This window comes from Phoenix dactylifera, chromosome 4 (genome assembly GCF_009389715.1).
Source record: "Phoenix dactylifera cultivar Barhee BC4 chromosome 4, palm_55x_up_171113_PBpolish2nd_filt_p, whole genome shotgun sequence".
NCBI classification, from domain to species: domain Eukaryota; kingdom Viridiplantae; phylum Streptophyta; class Magnoliopsida; order Arecales; family Arecaceae; genus Phoenix; species Phoenix dactylifera.
Window position 1 is genome coordinate 24,099,806 of NC_052395.1, and position 26,703 is coordinate 24,126,508.

Here is a 26,703-nt window from a genome sequence, read left to right on the forward strand (position 1 = left end):
GCTAATTAAAATTGAAGCCATTACATTGCCCATATTATGTTACTGATTTGTCTTAAAAAGAAACCAAATTTGATGCAGTACTTAATATATTTGCTGGTCACAAAAATATTAGGAGGCACGGATAGGCTGCATTAAGTTAGTCATGAAGCCGTCATTTAAGAATTGGGCTCAATTCTCGTCATACGCTGCACATAGCAACATATATGTTTTCATTCAGGCCCCTGATCTGCTAGACCATGGAGAGAGCCTGCATGTATCTATGTATGCATGTAGATACATGTAGGTGCATACATACAAACATATATACATATGTAATTGTGGACTTTTCATTCTAGTGACTGCCAGGGGGGTTGCACATTCACTTCTTTCTCATTTTTTTTACTTCCCTTATTATACACCATGCAGGCACCTATCATGAGAGAGAAGCAAAGCAAGTGCAAAATTTATAAGAGTTTACCAATGACCAAGCAAGCTGCATTAATAAACATTACAGATAGGGTTTGTGGTTGTATCCTTCGCATGAAAGAAGGATTCATTTTTCTTCGCACGAATCGACTGTTAGGTCACCCCTGCACAGCTCTTAAATCACTTGAACTATTGAGCAGTGGATGAGCCAACCGTGATTCCTGCAGAGGAAGGTGGATCCTTCTTTTGCGCGAAAGATACGGGGTGGTAAAATCTTCAAATTTCATCTAAACAAAAAGGAACACCCTTTAAATAACAACTGTAGGAAGCATATAATCACATGCTGCAACATAAATCCGTGTTGAGAGGGTCGAACTACGTCTGGGGGGCTGCTTACTATTAACTTCCATGGAATTAATACTACTTCCAATAAGTGCTATCATCAAGGATCTCTAGAAAACATGGAAATTAAAGGTAGAATTGTCATCTTTCGCTAGTTGCCTGTGGCATCTGCAGTGCATAGGATGGAAAACTTAAGTAGGAACATGAAAAGAATAGGATATAAGTCCAAGAGAAATCAATGTTATAGCCTATAGGCATCCCATAACTATGGAACCAGGGAATTTATGACCAGGTGTTTGCCTTAGTTCCACATGATAAACTTTTTTTTTTCGTTTTTTCCTTTGCTTGAAAAATGATAGTTTTGGTTAATTCTTTCACATTTCACATTTTATAGAATGAGATAGGGTGGTTTATCTATTGTCCAAATTTTTCTCTGTTCTATTTTGCAAAAAGTGGATGAACCACCAAAATTTGGATTGAAAGAATAAAATGAGGAATAGGAGGATATAATGAGAGTGACTGAGAGAGAATCTAATGGAAGTGGCACACATGCAAGCTAGACTAGCTAGTTCAAGATAGGTATAAACGCAGGTCGTTCCTTCTAAGATGTAAGCTTTTTGTAGTGCTCAGATCCTGGTCAACGGAAGACTTACCGATATCTTGGCTGATAGCACAACCATCATATAAAAAACAATAAGAACGACGGATTTGTCTTCTAGGTCAGTGCATGGACATTTTTATATACTTAAGAATTCGCAGTGCGTACGTAAAACCATCACATCTGAACATCTATTATTGTTAAACTAATACCTTGTTATCTTTCCCTGAAGAAAAATTCCAATATTTTAATTAGGCAGATTAATTAATTAATTATGTGCATGTGGAGTCCTATCAATGCACTGGTAGACAATTTCTCTTTAAAAAGGGGAACATATTGGAATCAAGGGTAAAGCTCTCGCCATAATTGGAACGAGCGCTATCCGATTTATAAAACCTAAGAGCGGTGAGACCAAGGTGGTAATCTGGTGTTAAGAGAGCTTGGGTTTTATTCGAGTTGTCTGAACTCGAAATGCGCTGACGTCGATTTAATCAGCAAACCGCATGCTCTATAACCGGATGATTCTGTGTGGATATGCTTTCCTTCTATCAGCACTGAGATGGCACTGGGGTGACGTACTCACACGTGGATGGCCTAGTAGAGTTTTTCACGGATTGGAAAGGACACGCGGAAACTTGCGACCCGCATCGAATATTTTTTGGTAGAAGAAAGGTCCAGTGGAGGCTGCTACGCGAGTGGAGTACTTCTGCCCCTCCCCTTCCCTTTTTTTTTTAATTTTTTTTTATTTTATTTTAAAGAGCGATGAGACCATGTGGGCACCTTCTCCCAGCAGTGAACTGGCACTGGAATCCCAAGAGGCACAGAAGTGAAGAGTAAGCAATCCACCTCCCACAGCTTCCAAAGAATCACATGGAGTTGATGGAGTCCTACAACACCCAATAAAAGGCTCTCACGTCTCTCTTCGTAGCACTCACCGTCTTCTTAACCAAATCACAGCACAGAACGGCCTGCTCTCAAATGGCTGCAGCTATCTCCATAGCTCTCCTATTAGCCAATCTTCTCGCCACTTCCCTCTCTCTAGAAATCCACTTCTATAGAAACTCATGCCCCAGAGCTGAACTCATAGTTAGCCAAGTAGTCAGAAGGCATTTCCAAAGAGACCTATCAGTCCCTGCTGGCCTACTTCGCCTATACTTCCATGATTGTTTTGTTAGAGTATGTTAACTTCCAGATTTTTTTCATCGCTCGTTAGCTTATTGTTTACCTCTTCTTTTGATGGATCGTGATCGTTCAGAGTCCATCTTGTTGTGATAGGGCTGTGATGCTTCAGTTCTTCTCGACAGCACTGATGACAACATAGCAGAGAAGGAGGCTCCTCCAAATCTAACGCTGAGAACATTCGATGTGATAGATGATATAAAGGCTGAGCTAGAGAAGGAATGCAGGGGGCTCGTGTCGTGTGCCGATATATTAGCCTTAGCCACAAGGGATGGGGTGGCACTGTCCGGGGGAGCGGCCTATGCTCTTCCTACTGGGAGGAGGGACGGGATTATTTCTAGAATGGAAGATGTTCGTTTACCAAGTCCCACTTTCTCCGTTCAAGAAGCAGTAGATGCCTTCAAAAGCATAAATCTCGACTTGTGGGATCTCACTACATTGCTAGGTAAATTGACCTCATTGTAAGTAGTTCAGCAGTTTGCTATGGAACATGGTTTACTTTGATAGAGTAGAGTAGATAATGGTTTTAGCTAGCTTACAAGTAGATCTGATTTAAGGCAGTGATGTGCACTTTGTTTCAAGTCTATAATATAATACCCTGGGATTTTCTCGAAAAATGTGATACCTAGGATATGTCAACAGATGTTGATCCAACTCTTCCTTGCACTGTAATACCTTGAGGTGCATCAATATGCAGCTTAGTTCGATTCCTGCTTGCAAGTCCCATACCTCTATGATTGGAGATGGCTTTATTTAGCTCTTTTTATTATGTTTTGACACTTTCAATGAAGAGCTGCATTAATTTTATGATATTAGTGCACCAGCAGTCTTTGACCTTGATTTTGTGCTAACAAACTATGCTAACAGTCGTTAGCTTTTTGACCTTGAATCTCTGTTCAAGTGAGTTCCTTTTGCATGATACGATCAATGCAGCCCTTGAATTGAAGATAATTGTATCAATTTGGTCAGTAAATTTAAAGCCAAAGACAATTCTCTAAATGCAAAAAAGCGCAGTGCTTCAGTTGTATTGGTTTTTCAGTCTATGATAAAAGCATCATAACCATAATCATGGTATCAGTTCATGTACTTCATTTTATTATGTAGTTGTTATAAATATAATTCAGTGAATTATGCTTTCTGTTAAGTTCTTAGGTCATGCAACATGAAGTAGTTCTATAACCCTTAATTTGATAACTATTGTTTACTTTGATCACAATCTCGCCAAATAGATTCTATGTATACTGTTTTTAGAGTTCCTGTCGGGAAAATCTCTAAATAAGACAATATGGAAAATTTTTAAATGGTAGTGAAAGAAGAGTCATTAAAAATTATGTATGGTGATGATACAATGAAAATTAACCAGGATTGTAGCTTGTGCCATTTTTCTTCCAAAGCCATCCATTCTGCATTGCACTTTTTCTTCTTGTTCTTTTTCCTTTTTTCATTGGAGGAAATTCTGCATACTTATTGACCTCTCTCTGCTCCTCAACTTTGAAGTAGACCATATTTTTGAGAAATATTGAAGTTCATGATACAAAAAGAGTCCTGAATGGAGCATTTTGCATGCATAATTATCATCAATCTGTAAAATAACATGGATAGTCTGGTTCTCTTATTTTCTCCTTCCAACTTCAGGTGCTCATAGTGTCGGATTCTGTCACTGTGGATTCTTCATCGATCGGCTTTACAACTACAGGGGCACCGCTTCAGCAGATCCACAGATTGAACCAAGCTTGCTGGAAACCCTCAAACAGAAATGCCCCCCTCATGTTGCAGAACTTGCTAACATAACCAAAGACCCGACAGTCTCCATGAATCAAGTTGCCTCCACGCCTTATACTCTTGACAACTCATTTTATCTTGGCGTGCTTAATAAGAAGGCAATTCTAAAATTAGACCAAGATTTGGCTTTCACTGATCTTACAAGTAGATTATCTGCACGATATGCGAACGATCCAAACTTTTTCAGCAGTCAGTTTTCAGAGTCCTTGATCAAACTTGGAAATGTGGGTGTGCTAACAGGACAACAAGGGGAGATCAGACTGAGCTGTCGAAAAGTAAATGGTGATACATCAACAAGTTGAGAAACTAATTGTATCTCACGGTTTGTCTTTATATTCTTCGTTAATTGTCTCATCTCGAAGCTCATATTTTTCCTATAGTTGTATCTCAATTCATTAGTGAGTTGAAGACAGTGAGTGGAACCATGAGAGTATCATCCTCTCACAATATATGACATTTAGGCAAGCTATTCTACTTCCTATTCCTCTACTAAAATCAACCAAGACTTGCAACTGTGACAATGGGTCCATCAATTCATTGTTGTATTTATTTGTTATGCTTGTAGGTTAATTATCCTTCCTTGATAAGTTGTCTATAGGGAAGTTATTAGCTCGATTTCTCAGTTCACCAACCAAGCATGATGCATCTCATTTCTGCCTACCTTCTTGTCTCTTCTTTTCAAGGATTTATTGTGTGAGAGCCTGCTGTTATAATTAGATTATATCTTTTTTGAGGAAAAGGGAGGAATCTTTTAAGTTATGTCAGAGAGTGAATAAGTATCTAACAATAGTTTCCATTTTTTTTTTAATTTCAAAAGTTCCTCAACCAATCTCTACCTTTTAGCACATACGTTTATTACAGTTGCTTGAAAAAACTTGCAGAAGAAAAAGGAAGAAAAGAAAACACAAATCCTTGCAGGAAGTCTCCTTGGAGACAAATCATTCACCATCAAAATCACAAACCTAAAGCAATCAACCAAAACTTGCAACCATCTAGCTATTCACGACCGCACAGTTCTTCCTAATTTCACCCAAAGATCCCGTCTTTACCTCAATCCTTCCCATCTTCTCCATGGACAAAGCAAATTCTTTGAAGAATACTTCAAGAGGATTGTTGACAAGCTGAATGATGTAGGCCTTTGTTGCAGCATTAGTTATCAGAGCTGCATCAGATTGGAAGAGACCTCTTCTCTTGAGTAGATGTTTGTAGTATCCAAGATCAAAAGTTCTGAAGCTACCCGGATCCATTTCAACAATTGTTGTCGTGTCATTAGGAACTTGGCACTTGTACTTCTTCAAATTTGCAGCATAAAAGCTATCCAGAGAAGGGTCTTCATCACCTTTTCCAGTGAAATTATAAAGGCGACTACTGAATGATGAGCAGTGAGAGACGCCAATTGTATGAGCTCCTGTTGTGTAGCATTTTAGTCTTCATACAAGGGAAAATATCTATGTTATATGAAATGTTAAAAACATGCCATTAGCCACTTACCAGACAAAAGTACTAGATCTTTTAAGCTGAGTCCTTTACTAGCAAAAGACGTTTGGAGGATGCTAAAATTAAAAGTTGGGGCTGGAAGGTTTTTCAAGACCTCTATGGAATTTGAGATCAAACCATCTCTTCGCCCGGTGGGAACATTCCAAAAGGGACCTCCCTGTTGCAATAAGAAAAGAACAGCTTTGATAGTTAAGAAGTTTCAGTATTAGAGAAGTTTCCACAAGGACCACAACTGTAGGTAATAATGAACAAACCTATGGCTCATTGAAGGTTAAGAACATCATACAACCGGCATTCAAGCCTGATGTTGATCCTATAACTTGGTGCCAACTTCTTGTACACAACTTCAGGCAAGAGAACGACCGGGCAAAAATGCTTGACATGCCCTACTGGTTACAGACTCATGTAACCAACTAGTACCTTAAAGCTTCCTTATACTTGGAAGTCAGGCAAAAGTGTAGGTTTGGCATGTTGCATTCATCTCTAAGGCGCAAATCAAAAGTCCAAAGAGCTAATTGAAGTCCTTTATTATTAGAGAAGTTTCTTTATAAAAATGGAGTAGGCCAAAAAGAAGAAGGTAAGAAGGAAAAAGACTAGCAAAGTATAGGTTCCTTACTGTGACAATAACAGAATCTCTTGCAACTAAGGCGAGAATATCGGCGCATGAAACAACACCAGGGCATTCTGCTTCTATTAAGGTCTTGACTCTATCAATGAAATCGAAACCACGAAGGCTTAGATTTGGGAATGCTGATTTCTCTGCTTGATTCTTACTAGTGGAGTTCATCAGAATGGAAGCATCGCAACCCTGAAACAAAGGAGAATTCAACACAAAACTTGTAGTCACATATGCAACACAAAGGACACAATGGAACGAAGAATTGTGCCGCATGCATTTAGGTACCCCGACAAAGCAATCATGGAAGTGCATCCTAAGAAGAGGGGCAGCTAACGATGGCTCATGAGGTATGTGTTTCTTAACATAGTCGAATATAATCTTCTCAGCCTTTGGACAACTCTCATCATAGAAACCCAACTTGAGATCAGCACTTGCACAAAATAAACTCAACGCTGCACACACCACAAGGCACTGGATGCTCGTCTTCCTCATTGCTCTAAGACAAGATGAATTACAAAACTTGACCAGTAGTTGGATGCAAAAGGCCCTTACTACGCCCTTTATGTTTTATATGCTTCAATAGATTTATAGGCCTCCCCTGCAGTTTCTTCATGAGAGCAGGTGCTGTCCTTATAACCTTTTATATGAGAATTAGCTGAGAGCAAGCTTCTTTGGCAAAGTTGAGTACAAGACAGAAAGAAGGTCTGAACAGTTGGGCAATCTTAGGTGTCTCACTGACTTTTGTTATGAGATCTTTAAGAAAACATATTCATTATATCCTTCCGCAGATATCCAACATCAAAAGAAACCAAGACTTCACCAACTCCGTTTCGTAGAACAGACATGCACTCTTTTGGCTTATGATTGAATTGTCTGTCTGCCTCACGGTAACAACCACCATTTGTGGTGGCATTTGAGCAGTGTTTTGGGTATACCAGCTGGTCTTTGTTAGCTTGTCCTTTTTTCTGTGATGTTAGTCGTCTGTTAATGGGGATACGACCTTACCACGTTACATATCACTATCATTACAGATCATGTATATGTCTACTGATATGCAACTTGTGTGCACGCCAAGTTCGTACCAACCCCACAAGGGATACAATTTCGTAATTAGGCTTAAGCCATGCTGGCTATGAGTCTCCATTAATTCAACCCCTTTTCTTTTTTGTTTTTCTCCTTTTGGTGCAATTAGCAATTGGTTCACCAGACTCCTTTCAGTACAAAAAAAAAAAAAAGTTTATCCCAATGCATTTTAGAGCCTGTACCGACGGTAATTTTGGCGCCGATGCTTTCAAAACCGTCGCAAAAGCGTCGCGTAGGTGGGAGTGAAAATTTTTTTTGCCAATGCTTGCTTTTAAGCGTTGGTCTAGTTTGGAGTCCGCCGACGCTTAAGAGCGTCGGTGGAAACGGAAAGTAGGCCAATGCTTAAGAGTGTTGGCATAATTATTTTTTTTTAAAAAAAATATATTTAAAAATTCTAATCCTAAAGGCTTTGAGGATGGCTTCCTGGGGTAGTCTCTGATCGTCCGGAGGCGAGGAAGAAGAAGAGGAAGAGGTGGGGGAGGGGACCATCGTAGATTTTGATGAGAAGTAGCCGATAAGGCGCCAGACCTACCTTCCTCACCAATAGCAGCGCCACTATTACACTGCAGCAAGCTTAAAACCATTGGTAGGCTCAGTTATTTTCGAAGAAAACGGTTACACAAATATAACTAAGCCTTGGTAACAATTTGATAGTGGTAATGCTATTGGCAGAGAAAATTATAGGTACTTCTACAATTCTAGTACTTAATCATTGTTGAAGTAAATTATGGGATGAGTCATGACATTGTTTTGGACAAGAATGTAGGATTAAATTGGTTATTTCTTAAGAACATGGTCATTTAATAAATTAGAGAAGTTGGTAGTTAGACCGCGAGCACGATTTGCTTGTAAAGCCTGATATCTGAATACTATTATGTTTATTCTTGCCTTGTTAATGTGGACACACAAATCCAAAGGGAGAGTTTTGGATTCTTGGAGTAGTTGGCATGTGACCTAATCAACAATTATACCACGTATAGGAACATGATAGTTATCTTTCTTTGCATTGCTATGCTTCAATTGCAGGTGCAACTAAAACAATATCAAACGGGGGTTCTCTCTGACCCATAAACATACGTGTGGTGTGTTGGAAAGTAATTTTGCGCTTGGTCTGCTCAAGAAAGTGGACTCCAGTCCAAATGGAATGGGATGTGTTGGGGGGGGGGGGGGGGGGGGGGGGGGAAGTAGATCACCCAACACATATGGTTAAAGCACCCAAATCCGATAGCAAGCCTGGTCTCGGCAGCCATGAGCTCAGAAGGCCGAGCACAGAAGGCCGAGCGCAGAAGGCTGACCTTAGAAGGCCTCTCTCAGAAAGCCGAGCTCAAAAGCCGACCCCAGAAGGCCGAGCTCAGAAGGACGACCTCGGCAGGCACGACCTCAGAAGGCCTCCTCCGGAAGGCCGAGCTCAGAAGGCCGAGAAATTCTCTATATTCGGGATCAAATCCCGTAGTCTCCGCCACAACGGCTGTTAATATTTAAATATACGCAATCTCAACCGACTGCCAGCTAGCCTGAAATTCCGTGCCATCTAAGGTAACTTATTTAACCCACAATTTGCATAATCACCTCGGATTGCGAGTAATCACTACAACCCCTCCTATAAAGAGGGGGGAACTCCAGGGAGAAAGGGGGCTTCCTCCTCCACAAAAGAAAGCTCTTTTTCTCCCCCGGCTCAAAAAACACATCTCCATTCTCTCTCTCTCTATTCAAAGCCCCTCTCTGACTTAAGCATCGGAGGGCCTTCGCCGGGACCCCAGCCAAAAGCTTCTTGCAGGTCCGCCGGAAACAGCCGTCCGCAATCGCATCACTAGTCGAAGCTTCTCCTCTTTGGTCCGCGGTCACCCCGGGTCCAATTTCCAGCAACAGGATGAGTGTACGATATGTTGAAATCACCACTTACCCCAAAGGCTTAAGCTGATAGGATAAGGTAGATTTATTTATATATTCTATATTTTCTTACACTCCCTTTCACATGTGGGCTGGACTTTTCTTTAATGGTTGAGCGTAACATGTGAAATTTTTAATAACGAGGTTAAAAAGTACAGAGACAGAGTTTGAACTCAAGACCTCTGCTCTGATACCATGTTAAAATCACCACTAACTTGTCCCAAAAGTGGTGATTTCAACATGATACAATGTGTAAATAACCACTCCAAATTTTCTTTATAAAAAAATAATTGCTTGATGGCATGGCCCGCTTAACTAGTTTGCATCAAGTTCACATGGAAAAATGCTAAAATAATAAAAAAGAAGACTTTATACAAGTTTAAGCTAATGTAGAAGGGTCAATAATATAGATTAAGGCTTAACACCCCTCCCTCGTATATGGATCGAACCATGAATTGGAGGAAAAATAATGATTGAGATGAGTCAAGACAATTTCCAGGATGATTAAATAAAAATAATGATTGAAATCTGTCAAGATAGTAACTGAGATAATTAAATAAATAGCATGAAAGGGATTCAAACTGATGACCTCCGGCAATCCTGAGATTTGATATCATGCGTGTAATCTGTTGACCTCAAAGGCTTAAATTAAGAATTATGTAGGATCTACAATAGGAAGCCTGTTTCCTATGCCTATGCCACTTGTTGCTTGAAGTGCACAACTATTACATCGCTATATGAAACTCTTTAATTTCTTGGATGGGGCAATTTCAAATATTTGAGCTCTCTTAACGCATGAGTCATATTGGATGGATTCTTTTGGATTTTCCTTGATTTTTGTAATCCATTTCAACTTCAATAAATTCTTTGGGCACAAAGTGCCTATTGTTATCTCAAAGAAAAAGTCATATTAGATGGATCTTCTTCCTTTAAAAAAAAAAAAATAGAAATCTAATTTCTTAGACCCTACCAACTCAAGCTTTACCCGAACAAATCCCGTATGATACAGAATATTTACTTGGCCTTGGCTGGTCGATAAAAATATTAACAAATGCACAAAATGTGAGAAGATAACCAATCAGAAAAATTCTTTGACCTCTCATAGAGCAGAGATATTAGAGTCCATTGTAAAGATTAGTCATGAAAATACTTGCATAACTAGCTTTAGAATATTTCGTTCTCCAGAATGATGATTGTATAAGAGCGGTACCGTTTTAAGTCGGACCCAACTCTCTTGCCAATGGAAAGCACGAACAAGTACCAACCAGCGGCCTGAAGGCCTGTTAATCTATCATTATAGTTAGAGGATTTTCACTTCAATTAATCCTACTTACACGTACAAGTAGAATTTCCCCAAAACATAGTATACTATTTTACTTTGCTCTAAAGGTGTCATTTGAAAGTTTATAATACGCTTTCTTGCTTCAGGCCAGCCACTCTGTTGAAATGCTTCACCTCTCCTTACCATGGCCAAGCACATTTATTAGTGCAAGCTTAGAATGACACACTTGATAAGAGGGTGAAGTACATGATCTGTTACTACCAACTATGATCAGATCATGAGATCAGGTGAATGTGTGAATCTTAGTGGCTTTTGCTCATATGATGGGGAAGTATGAGATCAGATGGAACACATCAAAGTCCAAAGCTATCCATGTAGCAACGGAGAAGAACGGGACGTATCAACCGAACGTTTCTGAAAAGAAAAAGAAACAGTCACTAGAATCATGGCCGGGAAAAGGGGTGGTGGAGTTAAAATGTGTTGGGTTTAGGTTCTACATTGAAGCAGAGAAGCACGTTAAAGAAGAAGAGTCCACTATCAGTGGTCTCAGATTGGGTTGGATATACTTGAGTCGTGGTTGGATTTAATGCTATCTATTACATTCTCAGTATCATAGAACATGTAGCTTGACGTGAATTTAGGTCTGATATCTGTCTGATTGGGATCAAATCAGCTTAATTCATTTTGATCCAAATCTTAAGTTTTGATTTGATTTGATGGAGTAGGAAAAAAATAATAATAAATTTTTTTAAAAGAAAACTTGAAAGTACTTATTGCCTATTTTACTGTCTTAAAACCCGATTTATAGAACTGCAGTGCAAGATCTCTATTTTTAACTGAGGTTTCTCTGAGCAAATTTTAATTAAATTCAAGAATTTTTCAGTAAACAAAATTTTCAGAACTATCTAGAAAACCAGATCTTCACTCTTGTATTATTTGCTCTTTCATCATATTGTTAAAATCTTGGCAAATGAGAAGATATATCCTGGTCAATATTTGTTATAAAAATAGTGAATAAAATTTGACATGATGTTTCACAGCCTCAAATGACTTGGAATCACAATATTTTGGCCTAAAATAACTACCTGTGAGTTGTCACAACATGAATCTCACTAAGATATCCAATTCATTCTATTAAAACAATAAAATGGATGTCGATTTATTGTCTCCAGATTGAACGTTCATTTCATAAAATAACTTTGGATGTGGATCTTGCTTTTAAATCTTACCTAGACCTATCTAAACGGTGTACTTAGAGGACTTTGCATGGATTCTATGTGAATTTTAGTTTATATTCAGCCCTAATTTATACTCGACTCAAACTGTATTTTCTAAATGAGCAAGTGACAATCCGAATTTATCTTGTACAGAATATATATGTTTATTTTCCAAGTAATTTATATCATCGAGTGTATCATTCCAAATTTCATTCCAATCAGATAATTCGCAGCAGCCAATATATCCTGTGGTAATAAAAATATATTATTCTAAGATATATCAAGATTTAGTCTCAGATTCATATTTTGTCGCCAATCCTTCCGAACTCCCTTTCAGGCTAATTGGATAGCTAGGCATCTGATAACCATAAATTCGACCAGCCTGGTGATCCAACCAGGAAAATACTAAAAATAAAGCTGGAGTAGCCCTTTGGCCCGTCCTCTGCATTCAAACTTGTGTGAAAGTAAAGAAATCCATTGAACTCAGAACTTGTTCATTGTTTTATCAGGCGCCCTGTTCTGTCCTCGGTTTGAGGCAAAACAAAAGATAAGATATATTTTATTCCACGCTACAATTACTAAGTAATATTTGAACGATACAATCTCAAAGTAAGCAGTTTTGTCCGAGTAACCACACAATATGTAGATACTAATTACCTTCTACAGCCACAATGGATTCAGAAGACTAGCTATTAACCAAGGCGCACTGCTTTCTAATTTCCCCTGCCTTGCCTGTGAGCACCCCAATCCGTCCCATCTTCACCATTGACACACCAAAGTCGAAGAAGAAACTAGACTTGGGCGAATCGAGTCGAGAGTAGACATAGTCTATTGTCTCCTTGTCCTGAAGGAGAGCCTCATCAGAGTGGAACAACCCCCTTCTCTTCATGACCAGCTTGTAGTACTTGGTATCAAACGTTGTGGAGCTCCCTGGAACCATTTCCACCGTGGTAGTCTCATCCCCGGGCTTACATTGGCTCCTAAGCTTGATTGCATACTTTGGATCTAAAGTTGGGTCGGTGTCACCTCTTCCAGTGAAGTTGTAGAGTCGACTCTCAAAGGAATAACAATGGGAGTTTCCTATTGTGTGAGCTCCTGAATAAAAAGAAAAAAAGAAAAAAAGAAAAAAGAACTCCTGAATAAAAAATTGGCCATGTTATTTGTCACCAGGATCGCTTCTAATCAACATGGTAACAATTCTTAAAAGTTTTCCTAAAAACTTTGTGGCTTTCCTTATTGTGACCAAAGAACCATTCTACGATCATTATCTGAAAGAGCTCAGAAACGCTGGTATTGTCAGATAATAATCTGACAGTCATGATGCGCCCTACATCACACGATGCGTTATTATTGTCCTCATCGCTCATTAATACCAAGAGATTTTATTTAGGAGAAGCTCGAACTCTGGACCTCAGGATTATTAAGAGAGGTATGAGACGTGCGCACTAGCCAGCTGCGCCATGACCTTGTGTTGTCAAAAATAATCTAGCCTTTCAATTTTGGAGATATTATAAGATGAAAAGCTTTAGGAAAAAGATCAATCAGGCTTTTCGCCTCCTCATACGTATGACCTAGATCACATATGTGAAGGGACCACATGATGGGAACAAATCAAGATAATAACTACATTATTTAAATAAATACATGGAAGATATCTCCAGCAAATCTAATCTCTATATTAACAGGCTTAACAAATGCAATAATTATATGATGCAAATATTCTCAATATTTTGTTGATACTGCTGTGTGTGATTTAATTTGTTCGACCATCTTAGAACTTCCTTTGTTGATGCAATGATACCTGATAAAATTGCCAAGTCCTTTGCACTTAGACCTTTGGCAGCAAAGGATGCTTTCAGCTGAGTGATCTCTGCATAAGGGGATGGTAAATTAGCCAAAGCCTCAGAGGCCATTGACACAATCCCATCCCGCCTCCCTGTGGGGACCTCCCAAACGTAGTTGCCCGCCGTCCGAGTCTCTTTTCCGACTGAACCGGTAGCCTGAACCAGAGCAAACTATTTCTGTTATTATAACTAGCCCTAGGTCATGGAAACAGGCAATCTGAGAACAAAAGAACAGCTTCAGATATGTACCAAGGAGACAGCATCCCTAGCTGCGAGAGCTATGATATCAGCACACGAGACAATCCCTGGACATGCTTTCTCTAATGCTTCCTTTGCTGCATCAATGACATAAAATCCATCGAGGCTGTGGTTCGGCATTGCATCCTTCTCTGCCGAAGTAGTCTTAGTGGAGTTCAGTAGTACCGAGCCATCGCAGCCCTGTGGCAAATAAAAATGCTTGCAAATATTATCTCCTATAGGCCAGTGCAAACGTTTAGTCACGAACGAAAGCATAGTAATGTTTGAGAAACGAATGAAAGCATATATATTAAAATCTCATTACCCTAACAAAGCAATCATGGAAATGTAGCCTTAATAGTGGGCCGGAGACAGTTGGGTCCTGAGAAAAGTAGCTGGCCACGGTCTTACGAACTATAGCCTCAGCATCTGGGCATGAGTTTTTGTAGAAACCAACCCTCAAGGCTTGGGCATAGGCTGAGTCAAGGAGGAAGAGCACGAGGGTTAACCGGAACAAAAAACTTAAGAAAAGCCTCATGGCCATCTTTCCCAGTGGTGGCGAAAGCTTTTGGAACACTGGAATGTATGCTGTGGCTTGAAGCCAGCGAACCACCTATTTATAGGTCTCGGCAGGCTCGTGGTCTTCTTGCCATTTGTTTAGTGCACAATTTTTCATGCGGATTGCTATGAACTAGAAATTTATTTATATGATACACAATAAGAATCAATCACTGGTCAAGGGTCTCCAACAATTAGGGCCCACCTAAACGAGTGAAGTACGTGAGAGGGTGGGGCTGTGGGTGATAAAAGCCCTAGTGGTGGTGCATTATTTTATGACAAGGCGCGTGGCTGCCACAGGCACTGGTATTGACTGTGGGCGATGCGTGTGGTTGGCGGCAGGAATGGCCGATTTTATAATGGCCAGAAGATCGGGTGGCGTCACCCCTCACCTCTTTTTAATATTAGTTTGGTGTTTTAGCGCGTGGCGAGCACATGGATTTGGACATTTGCATGAAATGGCGTGCGATGACCGTGGTCTGCATGATGTTGGTCTGCACGTTTAAGTATAAATTGGTCTGAACGTTTTCATCGAAGCGGACTTCAAGTTCAAAGAACAAGAGAATAAGCCAATTTTTCCAGCTCCCTTCAAAGTACCTGGATGAGCTGTACTCCTAAAATGACCCTCCATTATATGTATAAAAAAGAAAGGTAAGGGAAAGTCGAATGCTTTAGAAAGTTAAAGTAACAATAATATTATAATCAATCTGTTGGCGAGCTTGATGGATTTAATCACAAAAAATTAATTTGTTAGATTAATTATCTGCTTCGAGCTTGTCAAATATACCATAATTTGATCTATATATTTTTTTGTCACTCAAGAACTGTTTTGCTATTTCTATGAAATTTTTAGAACTAGAATAAAAATTCTCAAAGATTTATAAATTGGAACGTTTATTTAAGCATAGACCCACCTAACCTAAATCGGCTCTTCTTCTGTCTACAGGCCAAAAGGTAGGATCTAGATTGGATTTGGACAGGTGGTTAGAAAATGCAAGCTAGATGGGCCAACAGGCCCAGTTCCTACAAGATTTACAGAAATATCTAAGCAAACCCTTTAGCTTTTCAATTGTAACTACCTTGGTTAACATATCTGCAGAATTTTGGATGGTATGGATCTTTATAAAAATAAACTGACCATCCTCTAAAAGAGAGCGGATAAAATGATACCTGATGTCTATATGCTTCGTCTTGTATTGAAATGCTGAATTTCTTGCAAGATAAATCGCACTCTGACTATCGCTGTGCAATTTAACATCTTTTTGCGGATTTTCTAATTTTGTCATCAGGTTCTTAAGCCATATTAGCTCCTTGCACGCCTCTGTTGCTACAACATACTCGGCCTCTATAGTGGATAAAGCAACTATCTTCTGCAGCTTTGAAGCCCAACTGCCTGCTGCGCTACCCAAAGTAAACACATAACCTATGGTCCTTTTCCTACTATCCATATCACCTGCAAGATCTGAGTCCACAAACCCCTGAAGCCTGATCTTTGAGCCTCCATACCATAATCCATGATCAGTTGTACCTCTCAAATACCTGAGAATCCACTTGACAGCTTTCTAATGAGCCTTGGCTGGATTGTTCATAAACCAGCTAACTACTCCCACTGCATATGCAATATCTGGTCTCGTGAACACCATAGCATATATAAGATTGCCGACCGCTGAGGCATACAGTACTTCCTTTATGTAAGCCCTATCATTTGGAGTTTTTGCACATTGATTCTTGCTGAGCTTGAAGTGACTAGCCAACGGAGTGCTAATTGGTTTTGCCTTCTCCATATTGAACCTTTGTTGGATCTTCTTAACATAGCTCTCTTGTGACGACTTCAGTTTTTTGTTTGTTCTGTCTCTAGTAATTCTCATGCCAAGAATTTGTTTGGCTGGACCCAAAACTTTCATAGCAAACTCATGTGATAACTCTTTCTTGAGATTCTGAATCTCCTCCATGTTTGATCCTGCAATAAGCATATTATCCACATACAAAAGCAAATAATAGAGTCATTAAATTTCTTAACAAAACAGCAGTGGTCAGCATTGCATCTAGTGTAACCGTGCATAGACATAAACCTATCAAATTTTAAATGCCACTGTCTTGGAGCTTGCTTCAAACCATACAAGCTCTTCTTGAGCCTACACACCATCTCCTCTTTTTCTGGAGTTTCAAGACCTTCTGGCTGATGCATATAAATTTTCTCCTCTAAATCACCATGGAGGAATGCAGTTTTCACATCTAACTGCTCAAGATGCAAATCCTCTGATGCTACCAAACTCAACACAGATTTAATAGTAGTCAATTTAACGATAGGAGCAAAAATCTCAGTGTAATCTATACCTGCTTTCTGTTGAAAATCTTTTACAACCAATATGGCCTTGTACCTCTTGGTTCTATCTTGTTCTTCTTTCAGCCCGTAAACCTACTTAATATGAAGGGCTTTCTTTCCTGCAGGCAACTGAACCAAATCCCAAGTTTGGTTTGTCATCAAGGAGTCCATCTTCTCATTCATAGCCCTCTGCCAAGCTGTGGTACTATCAACTTGAAAAACCTCTTCAAAACACTCTGGTTCACCATTGTCAGTTAACAATAAATAATGTAGAGAAGGAGAATAATGACTAGGAGCTTTAACAGTTCTAGTAGACCTCCTAACATCAATAGGGGTTTCTTGTTCTGTAGGTACTACTCTATTATCTTGATTTTTCTTTACACATTTTTCAGAGATCTCCTCAAGCTCTACATAATCCTTTCTATCCTGCTGATCAGTCTTTATACATCACATTTTCATTAAATATGACATCTTTGCTTCTAATGACTTTCCTATTCTCTTCATCCCAGAAGCGATATCCAAAGTTATTCTGTCCATATCCAATGAAAATACATTTCCTAGACTTTGCATCCAATTTGTTTCTACTTGTAGAATCCTCATAAACATAAAAAATGAGCCAAAAGTTCTTAAGTGTGATAAATTTACCTCCTTGTCAGTCCATGCTTCCTCTGGTAATCCTCCATCCAATGGAACTGAGGGTCCTCTGTTTATCAAATATGCAGCAGTGTTCACCGCATCGGCCCAAAACTATTTAGGCAGCCCAGCTTGCAGTCTCATGCTTCTGGCACGCTCCATGATAGTGCTGTTCATGTGCTCAGCTACACCATTTTGTTGTGGTGTTCATGGAACTGTCTTCTCTTGCCTGATTCCATTAATAGCGCAGTACTCCTCAAACTATTTGCTACAATACTCTCCTCCATTGTCCGACCTTAAGCACTTCAGCTTCAGACATGTTTAATTCTCAACAAGAGCTCTCCACTTTTTGAAGACATCAAATACATCATATTTATTTTTTAGGAAATAAACCCACAGTTTTCTTGTAGCATCATCTATGAAAGTGACAAAATATGAAGAACCACCAAATGAGCATGCCTGGGTTGGTGCAAAGACATTAGTATGGACCAACTCAAACTTCTGTGACTGTCGAGGTCATCTCTGTTTCAAGAAGCTTACTTTCTTCTGCTTTCCAAAGATGCAATCTTCACAAAACTCTAGATCCACTGATTTGAGCCCTGAGAGCTTTTCTTTGGAATGCTTGATCTTCATTCCCTTCTCGCTCATATGTCCAAGTCTACAATATCATAATGTTGAATCTGTGCTAAACTCTGCAACTGAGATGGAACTCACAGTGCCCTCTATCACATAGAGCGTGCCCTCTTTCTTACCACGAGCAACCACCATAGATTTTTTAATGATCTTCCAAGAGTCACTAACAAATGAAGTAGCATAGCCTGCACTAGCAAGCTATCCAATAGATATAAGATTTCTTCTAAGACTGGGCACATGTCTTACATCTGTCAGCTTCAAGACTGAACTGTTCACCATATTTATCTGCACATCTCCATTGCCAATGATGTTACAAGGCTCTCCATCTCCAAGGTAGACATGTCCAAAATCTCCTCGGGCATAATGTGTAAGGATGTCCTCCTGTGCAGTAGCATGAAAAGAGGCGCTAGAATCTATAACCCTACACATCCAAAGATAAAAGTAAAGTATCAGTATTAGAAATTTCAGCAACATTTGCTGAAAAGCTAGTCTCCTGTGTAGTGCTTTCTGTCTGATTCTTGTAGGCCTTGCAGAAACGCCTAATATGCCCCTTCTTGCCACAGTGCCAGCAACCATCTCCTTTGTCTTTGGTAAACCTTGATTTGCTTCTTCTTGACTTCGATCTACTATGATTCTTTGACTTATACTGTGACTGACCTCTACCCTCTACATGTAGAGCTGTCCCTGATTTTTCGCCGGACGCTTTCCTTCTCATCTCTTCACTGAGTAGAACACCAACAACGTCATCATACTTCATATTAGATGATCCAAAGGAGTTGCTTAAGGCCATGACCAGCCCGTTCCAGCTTTCTGGCAGGGAGGACAAGATCAACAGAGCTCGAATCTCGTCGTCGAAGTTGATGCTGACCGAGTTCAACTGACTGGTGATTGTATTGAACTCATTCAGATGTTCAGCAACACTCCCATTTTCAGCCATCTTCATATTGAACAGCTTCTTCATCAAAAACACCTTGTTTGATGGCGATGGCTTCTCGTACATCCTTGCCAATGTGCTCATGAGATCCGATGTGGTCTTCTCATTTGATATGTTGAATACAACAGATGCCGCTAGGGAGAGGCGAATCGTCTCGAGGGCCTTAGGGCCTTCCGATCTAGGATCTCCCTCTTTTCGTCAATCATATCTATCGGCTTTTTAGTTTTTCCTCCAAGCGGAAGATAAAGATCCTTCTAATAAAAGTAGTCTTCAATCTGCATCTTCCACAGCCCGAAGTTCATCCCGCTGGACTTCTCTATTCTAAGCTTCCCATCTTCCATTGCTCCTACTTGAATCACAAACAATGCTGTTCTAAAGAAAAGAACAGGGCTTTCCCAAGGAAAAGAGCAAGGCTTTTCCACGAATATAGCTCTGATACCAGTTGTTAGGAGATGGAATAGTATGAAGAATAGAGCTGGAGGAATAAAATAGCAAGCAAAACACAAGAATACACCAAATTTTTAACGTGGTTCACCCCAAGTTTGGGCTTCGTCCAAGAAGATCCTGCTGATGATTTTCTATTCGTTGAGAAGAGTACAAAACAGAGGAAAAAAAGAACCAGGAAAGAAACAACTTACTTCCCAAAGAAGACAACCTAAGAACTCACGTTCTTAATCTCTTCTTTTCCCTCTACAGTGCACTCACAAACCCCACAAATCAGGAAGAAGGAACTCCCATTTGCTCACCGCACAAAAGAGGAGGAAGCCCACGTCATTGTTCCCATCACCTATTCTGAAACAGGTTGTGCCTCTATTCTGTTGCAGAACCCACACACATCGCCATCCCCACGTAACTTCATCGCATTTTGTTAAGAAGGTAAGGTCTTCTACCATGATTTCAATGGCATGGTGACACGTGGCATGAAAGATTAGTAGGATAGAGTTGGATACGGCTCCACTGCTTAACAAAATATATATATATATATCCATTACAAGGATAAGCTGTCTTCTTTTTTTTTTTTGAAAAAATATATTTGCCAACAATTGTTCTTTCGGCACCTTGGCTGCCTCCATAGGAGAGATCAGGCGTAGGGCTGCTAACGAGCCGAGCCGAGCCCGAGCCGACGCAGGCTCGCTCGGCTCGTTTCATAAAATTCCGGGCTCGGGCTCAGGCTCGGGCTCGGTACCGAGCCCTGTATTGAGCTCAGGCTCGCTTGGCACAACCCGGCTCAGGCTCAGGCTCACTTGGCAAATCCGGCACGGGCTCGGGCTTGTAAAGCTCTTTTGCCCGAGCCCGTGCCCTTCCCATCCCCATCGTTCGTCGGAGGAGAGAAGAACGAAGGAAAGAAAGAAACAAAAGAAGAAGAAGAGAAGAAAGAAGGGGGTAGCCACAGGCACCACCGGCATGGGCGTCGGCCGCAGGCATGGCCGCGGGCTCGGCCGCAAGGGAGGGAGTACGGCGTCGTCATCGTCGTTGTCATCGATGGCGGAGAAGAGAGAGCCGGAGAGGAGAAGGGAGAGCTGGGATCGGGTGTATGTCGTCGTCATCGGGGGTGGAGAAGGAAGAGGAGGAGGCGGCGGAGCTTCTCGGAGAGCTGAGATCGGGTGTACGGCATTGTCATCGTCATCGTCTTCGTCGTCGTAGCCGTCGTCGGAGGGGTGGGGGGCATCGGCTTCAGGCTTGGGGGCGAGCCGGTGAGGAGAACGTAGAAGAAACCGAGAAGAAAGGAGGGGTTGGGAAGCAGGGAAGGTTCTGGAGAAACCAAAAGAAAGGAGAAGAAATTAAGAAAAGAAAAATGGGTTAACGGGTTGGGTTCGGGTTAACGGATTGAGTCCGAACCCGAACCAATCCAAGTCGATTTAAAGAAATTAAACGGATTTGGGTTAGCTCGGGTTAGGTCTGATCTAAATCCAACTGGGTTCAATCAGATTGGGATTTAAATTGATTAAGCCAAATAAAATTTAATTGGGTTGAGTTCAAGTTTAATTGGGACCCAATTAAATTGTTAATTGGACTAAGCCCTCATTTGGGCTCGTGAGCTGCTCGAGCCCGAGCCGAGCTCAAATTCAAACTTAAATTTAAACGGGCCTCATTTTGGGCTTAGGCGTTCAATTTGGACGTTGGCAAATAACTACCATACTGGCTATTATAAAACTTTTTAAAGGAAAAAACAAACTCCTTTTATTTTAGCACAGTGGTTACGTGTCTTTGAAGGCTAGTAGTAGGTAGTAGGTAGTAGGTAGACAAGGAAAGGTCAAAGAATTAAAGTATAGCTGCTCTCATGTAAGTGTTCCCGTCTTTCAGATTTCTTACAACTCTCTGCTCTCATGCAAGTGTTAACGTCTTCAGAATTCTTACAAACTCTCCTTATCTTCTGATGCAGTATCTTTGGTATGTTAACAAACCCCGGAAGTTGGCTGCTTCAGTGCTGATGACTGCATGCTTTTATACCAACTTCAAATAATGCAAGGGAGCCCAGCCATTTCAGGCCCATCAGCTTGTGCACAACCCTTTATAAGGTGGTGGCAAGGATAATGGTGGGCAGGATGAAGCATCTGCTGCCAGGCTTCATTTGCCAGGAGCAAGGTGCTTTTGTGGGGGGTAGGAATATCTCTGATAACGTCATGTTGGCCCAAGAAATGATGTGGGATCTTCGACGAGCCTCTAAGCGACGAAGCATGATGGCTGTCAAGCTAGACATGGAACGGACTTAAGACAGAATTCGGTGGAGTTTCTTGCGACGCGCTTTGGAGTGCTTCGGTTTTCATGAGACCTGGATTGAGTGGGTGTTGGGGTGCGTCCGGGGGTCGAGATTCTCCATCTTGATCAACGGCACGCCCTCCCCCTTCTTTAGGTCTACTATGGGGCTTAGACAGGGATGTCCTTTATCCCCATATTTGTTCATCATCTGTTCAGATGTCCTGTCTCGGGCTCTGCGGGGTGTTTGTGCTAACCGAGAGCTGGAGGCGTTTGTTCCCGCCCTAGGGTCTCGGTCTATATCGCATCTACTATTCGCAGACGATTGTCTACTCCTGGCCAGGGCGCAGGTAGAGGATGCACAAGTACTCAGGAGAGTATTAGCGGAGTACTGTGCAATGTCGGGTCAGAAGGTAAACCTTCAGAAGTCAACAATTTCCTTCAGCCCTAGCACTGAGCATAGGGTCAGACAGGAGATTCGGGGGTTACTTGGGATGCCAGATCAGGACGGGACCTGGAGTTATCTAGGAGTACCCATCACAGGTCGGAGGTTACGGGTGGCGGAGTGTTCTGGTCTGGTACAGAGGATTCAGAGCAGAATGGAGGGTTGGAGGGCATCTTCACTCTCCATGATGGGTAGATTGATGCTGATTAGGTCAGTGCTAGCTTCCACGCCGGTCCACTTCATGGCCAACACAGTGGTTCCGAAAACAGTGCTAATGAGGATTGAGCGGCTACTTCGGAGCTTCCTGTGGGGGTCGTATGGAGGGGGTCACGGGATGCATCTAGTGGCATGGGAGAGTGTCTGCCTACCAGTGAGTGAGGGTGGCCTCGGAGTTTTGTCTTTTGTGAAGCAACGTGAGGCGCTGATTGCCCGACATGCAGCTCGATTCACGCTGGAGCCACAGAGTTTCTGGAGTCAGACCATGGCTACCAGATATGGCCGTACTGGCACTGCAGAGGCGATTCGCAGTGGGCGTCGCTGTTCATTCATGTGGCGAGAGATCGCTAGATATCTTCCCACGGTCGAGGAGAATACTAGATGGTTGATAGGCGATGGGCAGAGTATTGATGTGGTTGGTGACCCATGGGTGGGTGCCCTACCATTGAGACTCTGGCCGACTATGGTTGACATTGAGGCAGTGGAGGGACTGCGGGCTGTGACCTCCTTGTCCCGGGCAGGGCTGCCTGGGATGAGGTTAGGTTGGGTCACATGTTTGGGGCACACTTGGCTGAGAGGGTTCGGTCCCTTCCGATCCCGGGGTATGTGGGTCCGGATACCCGGGTGTGGAGCACGTCGTGCAGGACCGGAGTGAGGGTGGGGGACCTCTCCCGTGTGCTCTGGCCAGAGCATGGGCCAGGACCGGAGTGTGCCTGGGTCTGGCGCCTAGGCCTCCATCCGAGGGTCGCACTGTTCTTATGGAAAGTTGCCTGGGTTCGGCTTCCGACAAGAGCAGTATTGAGCGAACGGGGCTTGAGGATGCCCCCAGAGTGCGAGGCATGTGGAGCTGATGAGTCGGTAGACCATGTACTGTTTCAGTGCACATGGGCGAGGGCGGCGTGGTGTGCGGCGGGGCTGCCATGGGAGGGTTGGACCCGTGGGGACCAGTTCTTACGAACTATCCGCTGATGGTCGGGTAACACATTGACACGCCAAGAGGCGGTTAGAGCGACCTGCACAGCATACCAGATATGGCTGGCTAGGAATGCTCGAACCTTTGGTGAGCAGAGCAAGTCGCCAAGGCTCGTGGCGGAGAGCGCCCGAGCGCAGACGGCAGAGATTAGTCGTGCTTCCTCCTTAGATGGACTTTTGATAGCTCGGGATATCTGGGGTTCTCCTTCTGCCTCGGCAGCTTCTCACACGGTGTTTTTCACCTGGGAGCCCCCATCCCCAAGCTTCCTCAAAGTCAATTTTGATGGGTCCGTGCTGGATGGTGGCACGATAGGTGGAGCGGGTTTTGTTATTTCGGGACCCGACCTCCTGGGTAGTGGCGGCGGGAGGCTGTCAGGTATTTGACTGCACGATTCCTGGAGCGGAGCTGAGAGCTACCTGGGCGGGTCTTCGACACGCTCAGCATGTGCTCTAAGCTAGATCAGTCATCTTGGAGGGTGACTCGGCTACGGTCATTAGTTGGATCCAGGGGGGTCTGAGAGCCGGTGCTGCCGACCATCCCTTGATCCGCGATATCTGGTTGATGATGAGGGACGGAGGGGTGGTCCAGGCGAAGCATGTGTTTAGAGAAGCCAACGGGGTTGCAGATTGGGTGGCCACGTATGTGGCTAATCATGCCGGTAGTACCTTATGGGCTGGGGACGGGGAGCTGCCTCGGGAGCTCCGGGATGCTTTGTTTTCCGATTTTATTGGGTGTATCCGTGCACGTGTTGTATAGATCACCCAGTTTAGCAACAAAAAATAAAAAAAAAAAAGCAATGCAAAGAAAATATTAAAGTGGTTTCTTTCTTTCTTTTCTCCATATGATGGAGCTGTTAGGACTCTCCGTTAGAACAAAGTAGATCGATGGCAACTTGAGAGTCAGAACTTGGAAGGCGGCTGGAGATTTTTGATTAAAGACCATCCTTTGGTTGCAGCAATTACAATACAATCCAGTAATGGGAAAAGGCAAGATAAATTAGTGCAAATCTTAATAATATAGAATTATGCATGCAAAGCAACTACACTACGTTCCATTACTGCTCAAGTAAATGGATACACATGCCGTGGGAACAAAGTGTCACACAGAGCAGAGAATCAGAGAAACTCTGCCTTATTGCCACCAATTCCTTTCAACAACCTAACGAACCAAGAATTCGTAACCTTATTAAAAATAGACTTCACGGCAAAAGTTTCTGACATCTTCTATCACACCTGGTCTAGTTAACAAAAGCACATTTCTTCCTTATCTCACCTTTGCCGTGCGTGAGGACTTCGATCCTTCCCATTTTAACCATGGACTCCGCAAAGTCTTTGAAGAACTCCTCTGGCCACGCCATGGCCTGGCGCTCGACGTATGCTTTAGTCTCAGGGTCATGAAGGAGTTGATCATCAGATGTGAAGAGCCCTCTCCCTCTGGACACACCTTTGTAGTAGGCCAAGTCAAAGTTTCTGGAGCTCCCAGGATCCATTTCCACCCGGGTCGTGTTGTCATTGGGCTTACATTCGCACATCAACTGGGGTACGTAGGTCGGATCCAACGCCGGGTCCAAGCCGAAGCCACGTCCGGTGAAGTTGTAGAGGCGCTCCGTGAAGGATGAACAAAGTGACTGCCCTATGGTATGCGCACCTGAATGCAATGAAGAAACCAAAAGTTGGCTTGGCTATCAACCAGTGTAGACGCCTGAGTTTTCCATGATCTCTGAACTTTATCAAATGCAAAATTTATAATCTAAGACTAGTATATGTAAGGTTAAGGCCTTAAGGGTCGGTAATACAAGAGACTTGGGTTTGATTGCACCCTCGCTCCAGTGTTTGTCTGTGTTTTCATCCATTCTAGTTCTTTGAAAAGAAAAAGAGTCGCATAAAAGGTTTAGTTTAGATCAGCAGGTTGGATTTTTTTTTTTTTTTTTTTGAGAAATTGTGTATGAATAATTAGTTATAATCAACTTGAGATGCAGCTCCACGGTCAATTTTACCTGTTAGAACTGCAAGGTCCTTGGCAGTTAAACCTTTTTGGATAAAGATGTTTTTCAGAACAGTGATGTTTGAGGTCGGTGGTTGCAGGTTTGCTTGGGTATCTGAGGCTTCTGATCTGCTTCCATCCCTTCGGCCAGTCTCTATTGCATAGTATGGTCCATAGGTCTGGAAAAGAAGAAGATCACTGAGAGTCGAACGAGTGTCTTAGATACAGTTAAACTATTCTTGTCATAAGAACATAACTCTTACCAATTTCACCGAATCCCGAGCAATCATAGCCAAGATGTCTGCACAGGAGACGATTCCGGGGCAAGCCATCTCCAATTTAGCCTTAATATCATCGATCGCATCGAAACCTCGAAGGCTTTGATTTGGAGGTGCATCTTTCTCAGCAGGGTTGTTATTTGTAGAATTCAGTAGAAGGGAGGCATCACATCCCTTCATAGAGAAGAAATGTTGTGAGAACAGATTTATCCAAAATCCGTGGATCATAAAACAACGTGCATGTCGTATGAGATTTAAGTTACTTACATTGACGAAACAATCATGGTATTGCATCCGTAGGAACGGTCCGGTAAGGAATGGAGCATTTGCTATGATCTTAGTCATTTCTTGGAAAACTATAAATTCTGCATGGGGGCATGAGTTTTTATAGAACCCATACTCCAATTGTGCTTCTGTTGAGCCTATGAGAAGGAGTGCGAGGGCCAAAGGAACCATGGTTCCAAAGAGAGCTCTGTAAGACACCATTTTTGCAGACCAAGCTATGGAAGAATCCCCTGCGGCTGAATGAAACTGGACACGGTATCAATTTATAGTCGATCAGTGGCGAGCATTGGACCTCCCTAGATGGCTGCTATGGAAATGGTGAAATCTCCTTCAAAAACTAATTAAGTGGTATCAGGATTTTATAAGCAAGTGGGGATGAGCTGGAAATGGCATGTGTTTAGGCAGAAGGGTCGACCAGGCAATGTTGCGAATATTTGACATGGCATGTGTTTAGGCAGAAGGGTTGACCAGGCAATGTTTGCAAGTATTTGACATGGCATGTGTTTAGGCAGAAGGATTGACCAGGCAATGATGTAGAAGGAGCAGCTAATCCAAGTATTAATCTATATGTGGTGATTGAATTTGTGAGAGGAGTCTGACTTTGTATAAGATCCAACAACTGCAAGTCCAGCTGTGGAGGAAAGATGCCGAATTATTGTTAATGTAAACAAATGGTCTTCAAAGTATCTTAATATTCACCCAACTGCTGATGCTAATGCCAATAATAAGAAATTACTATCTCTCCTATTTATTTTGTGGAGGTTGGT

General features: G+C 42.1%; 4 protein-coding genes across 4 annotated transcripts; 1 reads left to right on the plus strand and 3 right to left on the minus strand.

Moving 5' to 3' along the window:
* Positions 1–2,256: 2,256 nt before the first annotated feature.
* Positions 2,257–4,787, plus strand: LOC103717699 (peroxidase 57-like). Its single transcript, XM_026808666.2, has 3 exons — positions 2,257–2,521; positions 2,621–2,969; positions 4,160–4,787. The coding sequence occupies exons 1-3, from the start codon at positions 2,324–2,326 to the stop codon at positions 4,606–4,608; spliced, it is 996 nt and encodes a 331-aa protein (XP_026664467.1). The 5' UTR covers positions 2,257–2,323; the 3' UTR covers positions 4,609–4,787.
* A 296-nt stretch (positions 4,788–5,083) lies between these two features.
* LOC113463425 (peroxidase 3-like) lies at positions 5,084–7,046 on the minus strand. The gene is made up of 4 exons (XM_026808670.2): positions 6,708–7,046; positions 6,420–6,611; positions 5,798–5,960; positions 5,084–5,714 (listed from the first exon to the last, which is right to left on the minus strand). Exons 1-4 carry the CDS (start codon positions 6,912–6,914, stop codon positions 5,299–5,301), a joined length of 978 nt encoding a protein of 325 aa, XP_026664471.1. The 5' UTR covers positions 6,915–7,046; the 3' UTR covers positions 5,084–5,298.
* Positions 7,047–12,437: 5,391 nt separating this feature from the next.
* Positions 12,438–14,538, minus strand: LOC103717698 (peroxidase 56-like). The gene is made up of 4 exons (XM_039125201.1): positions 14,301–14,538; positions 13,988–14,176; positions 13,696–13,894; positions 12,438–12,989 (listed from the first exon to the last, which is right to left on the minus strand). Exons 1-4 carry the CDS (start codon positions 14,517–14,519, stop codon positions 12,580–12,582), a joined length of 1,017 nt encoding a protein of 338 aa, XP_038981129.1. The 5' UTR covers positions 14,520–14,538; the 3' UTR covers positions 12,438–12,579.
* Positions 14,539–24,379: 9,841 nt separating this feature from the next.
* On the minus strand, positions 24,380–26,263 carry LOC103717677 (peroxidase 1-like). Its single transcript, XM_017845324.3, has 4 exons — positions 25,919–26,263; positions 25,637–25,825; positions 25,387–25,552; positions 24,380–25,037 (listed from the first exon to the last, which is right to left on the minus strand). The coding sequence occupies exons 1-4, from the start codon at positions 26,135–26,137 to the stop codon at positions 24,628–24,630; spliced, it is 984 nt and encodes a 327-aa protein (XP_017700813.1). The 5' UTR covers positions 26,138–26,263; the 3' UTR covers positions 24,380–24,627.
* Between the last annotated feature and the right edge of the window lie 440 nt (positions 26,264–26,703).

Excerpts from the sequence above, each read along its gene's own strand:
- LOC103717698 (XM_039125201.1), bottom strand. The coding sequence starts at position 14,519 with ATGGCCATGAGGCTTTTCTTAAGTTTTTTGTTCCGGTTAACCCTCGTG. Across the intron at positions 14,177-14,300 it reads TCCATGATTGCTTTGTTAGG|GGCTGCGATGGCTCGGTACT; the intron begins GTAATGAGATTT and ends TATTTGCCACAG. Across the intron at positions 12,990-13,695 it reads GGACTTGGCAATTTTATCAG|GAGCTCACACAATAGGAAAC; the intron begins GTATCATTGCAT and ends CTTTTTATTCAG.
- LOC103717699 (XM_026808666.2), top strand. The coding sequence starts at position 2,324 with ATGGCTGCAGCTATCTCCATAGCTCTCCTATTAGCCAATCTTCTCGCC. Across the intron at positions 2,522-2,620 it reads TCCATGATTGTTTTGTTAGA|GGCTGTGATGCTTCAGTTCT; the intron begins GTATGTTAACTT and ends TTGTTGTGATAG. Across the intron at positions 2,970-4,159 it reads GGATCTCACTACATTGCTAG|GTGCTCATAGTGTCGGATTC; the intron begins GTAAATTGACCT and ends TTCCAACTTCAG.
- LOC103717677 (XM_017845324.3), bottom strand. The coding sequence starts at position 26,137 with ATGGTGTCTTACAGAGCTCTCTTTGGAACCATGGTTCCTTTGGCCCTC. Across the intron at positions 25,826-25,918 it reads ACCATGATTGTTTCGTCAAT|GGATGTGATGCCTCCCTTCT; the intron begins GTAAGTAACTTA and ends TTCTCTATGAAG. Across the intron at positions 25,553-25,636 it reads CTCGGGATTCGGTGAAATTG|ACCTATGGACCATACTATGC; the intron begins GTAAGAGTTATG and ends CTTCTTTTCCAG.
- LOC113463425 (XM_026808670.2), bottom strand. The coding sequence starts at position 6,914 with ATGAGGAAGACGAGCATCCAGTGCCTTGTGGTGTGTGCAGCGTTGAGT. Across the intron at positions 6,612-6,707 it reads TCCATGATTGCTTTGTCGGG|GGTTGCGATGCTTCCATTCT; the intron begins GTACCTAAATGC and ends CCTTTGTTTCAG. Across the intron at positions 5,961-6,419 it reads GAGATTCTGTTATTGTCACA|GGAGGTCCCTTTTGGAATGT; the intron begins GTAAGGAACCTA and ends TTATTGCAACAG.